General features: G+C 40.0%; 2 protein-coding genes across 2 annotated transcripts; one reads left to right on the top strand and one right to left on the bottom strand.

Moving 5' to 3' along the window:
• Positions 1 to 13: 13 nt before the first annotated feature.
• On the bottom strand, positions 14 to 1576 carry nedd8l (NEDD8 ubiquitin like modifier, like). Its single transcript, XM_012868399.3, has 4 exons — positions 1411 to 1576; positions 723 to 770; positions 497 to 579; positions 14 to 400 (listed from the first exon to the last, which is right to left on the bottom strand). The coding sequence occupies exons 1-4, from the start codon at positions 1426 to 1428 to the stop codon at positions 277 to 279; spliced, it is 273 nt and encodes a 90-aa protein (XP_012723853.1). The 5' UTR covers positions 1429 to 1576; the 3' UTR covers positions 14 to 276.
• A 2653-nt stretch (positions 1577 to 4229) lies between these two features.
• On the top strand, positions 4230 to 6214 carry LOC105930270 (zona pellucida sperm-binding protein 3). The gene is made up of 10 exons (XM_012868392.3): positions 4230 to 4341; positions 4419 to 4603; positions 4688 to 4791; positions 4860 to 4951; positions 5053 to 5233; positions 5304 to 5409; positions 5516 to 5598; positions 5696 to 5787; positions 5886 to 5986; positions 6060 to 6214. The coding sequence occupies exons 1-10, from the start codon at positions 4275 to 4277 to the stop codon at positions 6078 to 6080; spliced, it is 1032 nt and encodes a 343-aa protein (XP_012723846.2). The 5' UTR covers positions 4230 to 4274; the 3' UTR covers positions 6081 to 6214.
• The last annotated feature ends 759 nt before the right edge of the window (positions 6215 to 6973 follow it).

Raw genomic sequence — 6973 nt, 5'->3', positions numbered from 1 at the left:
ACAATGCTACAAGTCACCTTTCATCTTTATTCACAAGCAAAGATCACATAGTCTTTAAACTGTGGTGCTTTAACTGTTCCAACTCAAATAAAACAACATAGAATAACACAAAAAAAAAAAGGTCTACATGTGTGTTAGAGCGTCCATTTTTCTGTTTTTTTGGAGGGGTAGATGTTTCCCCCCCTGTTATTTCTTATTAGCAACAGCCAAATTAGCTCTAACACTGTCTTGAACGCCGTGGTGTTGGCGCTGGGCAGGTGTCACGTCAGCGGCGGCTCATGACCAGGAGGAGAGGCGTAGGCCGCAGCTCTGGGCTTCTGATCCTCCTCGTAACGCCAGCACAAGGTGGAGCACCGAGCCGCCCTGGATCTTGTAATCTGCAGCCGTCTTCTCATCGTTCCTGAACACAGGAGGAGGAGGGAGGGCAGGTTTTGGTTGAGAAAGGAGGACACTTACAGACTGATCATGTGAGGACTACAAGGGGGACACGGCTCACATTTGTTTCCCGCTGTAGATGAGCCTCTGTTGCTGCGGGGGGATCCCTTCCTTCTCCTCGACCCTTTCCTTAATCCGCTCCACCTTTGATGTTGGGGGTGTCACACACACACACAAGACAAAAAAAACAATAAAAACACACACTTAGAGCTGACAGGATTCATGGTTTAATGAGAACTTTACTTTCTGAAGTGTTCCTGTAACACTAGTTTATTTCAGGGTGTCACCTTGTCTGTGGGCTCGATGTCGATCTCTATTTCCTTTCCGGTCAGGGTCTGAGGATGAGAACAAGGACAGCATCTGAGACAACCAAGCTTCCCGTTCATCACAAGGTGTTCAAACCCGCACGGTGCGATTCTGATCTATATTGCTGGGATTATTATTATTTTTTTTTAAGGCTTCACAGAAGAAGAAAAAAACAGAATTGGATCTAAAAATCAAAATGAAAGAACTTTAGCAGCATTTCTCTTCAGGAAACAGGCTTCTGCTCCTGTGACTACAGACACTACGTTTCATAAAAATGACACATTAGTATCGGGGGATTATCAGTGACCCTGCAGTTGAAGAATCGGATGTTTTTAACCCTCAGAAACCTGCTGGCTGCTATAAAAGCCATCAGTAAAGTATTCACACCCCATAAATAGGCTGGACGCACAGTGGAACTCTGGAGACTAAAGTTGTCTCTACTCTGTTTTCAATCGTGGTTTATATTTGCTTAAAAAAAGTGCGAAGGCCGGAAATAAGAGACCAAAACTACGTGATAACCTTATTACCGGAGACTTTAACATCATTCTGAGTAGATGCTTTTAGGAAATCACTGAGTAATGGACTGGATACATCTCCGGAGGAGAAATAATAAACCGGGGGGGGGGCGCTTAGCGAGCAGCAGCCAAGCCTCCATAAATCATTTCTTACCTTAACTTTGATCAGCATGTTGAATAACCTCTGTGGTCCCACTGGGAAGAGGATCAACTTCTAACAGAACAGAACAATCGGCAAATTGACGCGTTACAACCTGCTCGTCAAGCTAACCTGACTTTACTTCCTGGGTAGCGGAGCAACACCCTGACTCCGACGGCTTGAAACAAAACGCCAGCAGAATGGTTCCGCTGCGCAAACCTTACGGCTACATTAAACACCTACTACTACTTAGAATAATAGCAATAATAATGTTGATAATGATGAGTTCACACAGAAGTTCTAAAGTTTATAATAATAGTAATAATAATAATTATTATTATTTTATTATTATTATTATTATTATTATTATTATTATTATTATTATTATTATTATTATTATTATTATACAGGTAACACCGCAAAGTTGGATACCACTGTGATATTTGCTCGTTAATCGATTACTATCGGAGTTTCTAAACTTTGTACAATTGTGTTTTACATATGGACAAATTAGTGAGAAGATGCTGTTAAGAAACTGTGCCTTTTTAAAGAATTATTGATGTCATGTTTATTATTATTGATCGTTTTAGATAGACTACATAGAAGCTTTATTGCAAAGTTAAGGTCCAGATAAAAAAAAAGAAAAATTAATACATATATGCAATTATCAAAAGAAACTACACAACATTAATCAAAAGACAACTGCACTGAGTGTCTCCACAGCTGAGAACGGTATTGTGCAGAGGCCAAACGTGGGTTTACTAAGGCCATGATCATTTTATTCTCAGATCAATTTAGGTTGAAGTTTCTAAGGACATTCTGCAGAGTGCTGACTCCTGCTGTCACAAACATTTGAAATGCACCAGCCCATCTTGTTCTTTTCAGAAGTCCTCTTAGTGCGCCGCTGTATGGAACCTGAAGTCTTTTCAGACATGCCTTTTTATAGTTTGACCACAGGTCAGCAGTGTGCTTTAAAAAGCTAATTTCATCCTCAACTATAAGGTCTTCTGCAGTACAATGACCAATACATTTCATTTTCTTACTGACACCAGCAATATTATCTGACAGCTTGAATTCTGGAAATTGTGAACATTTATCCTTTTTAGTTCGATAGATTATAACAGCAGTCCTACAGGCACTGTACTTCATATCATGCTCTACTCTATACCATACACAATATTCAACCGTTGTTGAAGACCAGCCCTTGATGGACTAAAGACCCCAAGATCATCTGCACGCATACTATGATTCACTAAAAGATCACCAGCAAAACATCCAGTGTTACATTTTGTCCGAGATCATGTATATACAAATTAAAAAGAACCAGTGACATCCCCCACACCTACCTCCACCTAGCACCTTTACTGACACCAGATGGGGATGGCACGATACAGCTTCATCTTACCTGCACGGTCTGGTAAACATACCACACCGCCAAGAGTCTCACTATGTAAAGAGGCACCCCTTTGTTACTAGGTTTAAAAAACAGCTTACTGTGATGCACACAATAAACTGTAATAGAAGTGTCAATGAAACACATCTATCTTCTATACGTTTTCTGTTGTTTTTGTTTTTCAGCATATACACGTACAAAGATCAGTGCCATGTTTAGTCTTAAAGCCAAACTGGTTTTCCTTAGAATTGATCAAATAATTCTTCCTAAATTGCAAGATTATTTCTTCTACTTTTGATATAAAGCTATCAAGAGCTACGGGCCTGTGGTTTTCCAAGCTTCCCATTGTACCCGCTTTATCCTTGATGACTGGAACTAGCAAAACAGACCACATGGACTGTGGTAACAAACCCCGGCACATAAACCTTGACAAGCAGATAGCAAGGCGAGGAGCAAGCTCTGCAAGAGCAAATCTAAGGTGTTCTGCTGTAATATTGCCGTACCCCACATGCTTTGATGTCAGCCAGCCATTCCATAGGTTGGTATACATCAAGTGCCATGACAATCATTGAGCTGTCATATTAATTATTTTTATTTTATTTATTTATTTCATTTGTTTTTTATTTCAAGTCCTATTCTTCTTAATGCAGCTTGACCCCAAAGACATGTGTATTATTATTATTATTATTATTATTATTATTATTATTATTATTATTATTATTATTATTATTATTATTAGTGGTAGTAGTAGTAGTATCATAATTATCATCATCATCTTGTGTGGCATTAAACTTCCTGTAAATAAAGGCTCCATTTTATGTCAGTCTTGTCATTCAGTGTGAAACCAACTCCAGTCATAGTTTTTTGTGGAACTATCCATGATCATATTTTATGTCATTTTTTTTCTAAAACATCTTAGCGTGTAAAAAATGTTTATTATAGTTCTAATGATTTGCAAGTTGTAATTTATAATTATTGTTTTCCATCTCTATGAAAACATAGAGAAGGACAACAAAACAGAAGGGGCATGTTTAAATAAGTTTCACTTCTTTATACCCCATTTTAGACATAATCACTCAATTATACAAATTATATAATTATATATACATATATATATATATATATATATAAACATTATTATTTATACCTAATGTTTGTATGTGTTACATTTAGAACTTCACAGGATTGTCTGAAATAAATTGTTCATGCATTCATGTCAATGCACACATCCAAATAACACTACAGCACGCTTTTGTAGCTACCAAACGGATTTATTTATTTATTTATTTATTCCCCTTGAAGTCAGTTTTATTTATGCATTCATTTCTTATTCATTGTTGTATTACAAATTCCATTCTTCTTTGGGACAGCGAACCCAGCACCAGTCTGATCAAGCCTGGCCTTCAGGCAGGTGCTGCTCATTGGGCTGATTAGCAGGTAGGTGTATAAAGACCATCAGGTTGGTTGAGTCTGACATCCGTTAGTCATGGTAACTCATTTCTGTCTAGGTGTTGTGGCCTTGGCTGTCTTGGCCACAGCGGTGGCTGATCCAGGTATTTGTACATGTCTATGGAGAGGTCTGATTGTTATGGTATGTGTTTGTAACCTAATCTTGGAACTATGTCTGCAGATATCAACGTGGTCTGTGCCAAAGACTCTGTGCGAATCACATGGAGGGTAGCCCCCCAGTTTGTGCCTTACGCCGCTCGGTTCTTCCTCGGAAACTGCATGCCGTCTGCGTGGAAAGTCCTACCAAACGGAGAGGGCGAAGCACGTTTTAATTATAAGTTGTATGACTGCAAGTTTACCAAACAGGTAAAGTGTTTTCATTGTGTGACGTCTCAGTAAGCCCATTATGTTTTCCTCATTTTCATAATTATTTTTTTAACTTCTCCGCAGCTGAAAGGGAAAAATGTCATTTATCAAAACCAGCTGAGCTTTAGGCCACAAGCAAAACCAAAGCCGGCCATCTTCACATATCCTATCCAATGTGTCCAGAAACGGTAGGTGTGATCGCTTTGATTTCACCATGCTTAAAAATTCAAAATGTGCTAAATTTAACCTGTTTCAGACCTGAAGGAAAAGTGCCCCAGTTCCTTAATCCTGGATCGGCCATTTCTGAGGGACACAGTAAGTTGGTCTTCCACATGGAGCTCCTCAATGGTGAGTTGTCCTGTTACATGACATCATGGATAGATTCTGGGGCAACTGATTTAAATTTTTTTATTTTATTTATTTTTTTATTTTTCCCAATCCCTCCAAAGAGCAATTAACTGGCGTCTCAAAGACTAACGTGATTCCCCTCGGTTCATTCATGCCGATCTGGGCGGCAGTGGAGCAGAAGTCCCATCAGCCCCTGGTGTTGCTAATGGATGAGTGTGTAGCAGCCTCTACGCCAGAGCTGCAACCTAATAGCCAAGTCTATCCCATCATTGGCAATCATGGGTAGGAACCAGTTCATTTCTGCTAAATGAATCTCTGGACTTGTTGCTGACTTGTGTTTTTTGACTACTAGGTGTCTTCTGGAAAGTAAAAGGGGAAGCTCACTGTTCCTTCCTCGGTACCACTCATCTGCCATTATTCTCTACCTCCAGTCATTCAAGTTCGGGATGGGAGGAGAGGTTGGTCTAGAGTTGAACTAATATATAGATATAATTTTTTTTTTTTTTTTTTTTTTTTTTTTTTTTTTTTTTTTTTTGGCGAACTGACTTATTTTGTGGTTCTCAGGTGTACATTCACTGCAATCTGATTGTCTGGGATGGCGATTATCTTGATCAACGTAAGAAGGCTTGCCATGTGAAAGATGGAAGGTAATGTGGCTTTCAGATAAATCAATGTAAAGGGACTCTTCAAGGTGACAAAGCTCATAAATTGGTGAAATGTGCCCAAAACTATTCTGCTCATCAGGTGGGAGATGCTTGATGACTCTGCCCGGAGCTTCCTCTGCAAATGCTGTGATGCTTCCTGTAACCCTCGTACCAAAAGAGCAGCTGTCGAGGGTATCTTTATTTATTTTTGTACTCCCATGGACAGTCCTTATTCTCCTATGCAGCGGCCTAAATATTTACTAGTTTCCTGATTTTTGGTTTTATCTCAGAGTCTAACAGCAGGCACTACAATTCTGTGTTGGGACCCATCATCATAGTCGACCAGCCAGCCTCAACACTGAAGGCAGAGACTGCTGCAGCTGGCCCACAGGTGAGCCGCACACCCAACTAGCCAACACTGGGACAATGCGTCTGGCTGAACTAACTTGTCTCCCCATTTGCAGGAAAGGGCCAATCGAAGTTGAAGCTTACTGCCAGGCTGCAGCCCGTGGAACTGATTTACGAGACTTTGAACCCTCAGTCAAGCTCGAGGACTGAATTTGGAAAGGAATGTTTGTAAGGGATGGCTGTACACTTGAATAAACCTTGTTTATCCTAATTCTGACTTTTGTCTTGACGTTGGGGGTGGCACTGTCTAAATGCACGCAATAGCTCAGAAGGATAGCTTAAAGATCATGTATGTAGGTTGACTGCAGTTAAAGATTTAAAGCCTCTCTTCCTGTATTTTTATGGCTCAGACAAACTTTTTTTTTTTTTTTTTTTTTTTTTTTGACAGACTAGCCAGATTTCCAAAAGACAGTTGTACCCCCACCCATGCAACATGAAGGTGGCTTAAAAGGCCACTGCAACAGAAGCCTGGATGCTGTATTGAACACTTGAAGGGAATGAAAAGTGGAACTGGATGACTGCAGCCTTGAGAGAATGAAATTTTTGGGGGGGCTTCAAAAGAAGTGGACTGGCATTATGAGCCAGTTTGCGCAGACTAATCGGCACACATGGTTCAAATGATGCATTCAAAAGAATTGGCCTATTTAAAGTTTTGCTTTACTTTGAAAATCAAAGTGGAGTAGCACAGAATCCATTGCTTGATGTCCAGAATGGAGTTTGAACCATCATGATTTGGGGTACCATGTCTGCTGGTTTTCTGAGGTGTATAGTTGTAGCCATCTAGCAGGAAGTTGGTGTTCCATGCTCCTATTGACCAGCTTTATAAAGGAGTATTAATCTTCCAGTAGAACTTGGTACCAAAGGCTGGTTAAGTGACCATGGTGCTACAGGCCTGACTGAAGATGAGACAGACCTAACAATGCAGATGACCTGAAGGCTGCTATCAAAGCAATATGGGCTTCCTTTACCC

This window comes from Fundulus heteroclitus, chromosome 6 (assembly GCF_011125445.2).
Source record: "Fundulus heteroclitus isolate FHET01 chromosome 6, MU-UCD_Fhet_4.1, whole genome shotgun sequence".
NCBI classification, from domain to species: Eukaryota; Metazoa; Chordata; class Actinopteri; order Cyprinodontiformes; family Fundulidae; genus Fundulus; species Fundulus heteroclitus.
The sequence above is the reverse complement of the archived record's forward strand: the minus strand, read 5'-3'. Positions and strand labels throughout refer to the sequence as shown.

What these genes read in the sequence shown, in the direction of transcription:
- nedd8l (XM_012868399.3), bottom strand. An exon ending in ACATCGAGCCCACAGACAAG is followed by an intron (nt 580 to 722) that starts GTGACACCCTGA and finishes CCAACATCAAAG; the next exon opens with GTGGAGCGGATTAAGGAAAG. An exon ending in ATCTACAGCGGGAAACAAAT is followed by an intron (nt 401 to 496) that starts GTGAGCCGTGTC and finishes TCCTGTGTTCAG; the next exon opens with GAACGATGAGAAGACGGCTG.
- LOC105930270 (XM_012868392.3), top strand. Translation starts at nt 4,275, where the DNA reads ATGGTAACTCATTTCTGTCTAGGTGTTGTGGCCTTGGCTGTCTTGGCC. An exon ending in CACAGCGGTGGCTGATCCAG is followed by an intron (nt 4,342 to 4,418) that starts GTATTTGTACAT and finishes CTATGTCTGCAG; the next exon opens with ATATCAACGTGGTCTGTGCC. An exon ending in AGTTCGGGATGGGAGGAGAG is followed by an intron (nt 5,410 to 5,515) that starts GTTGGTCTAGAG and finishes TGTGGTTCTCAG; the next exon opens with GTGTACATTCACTGCAATCT.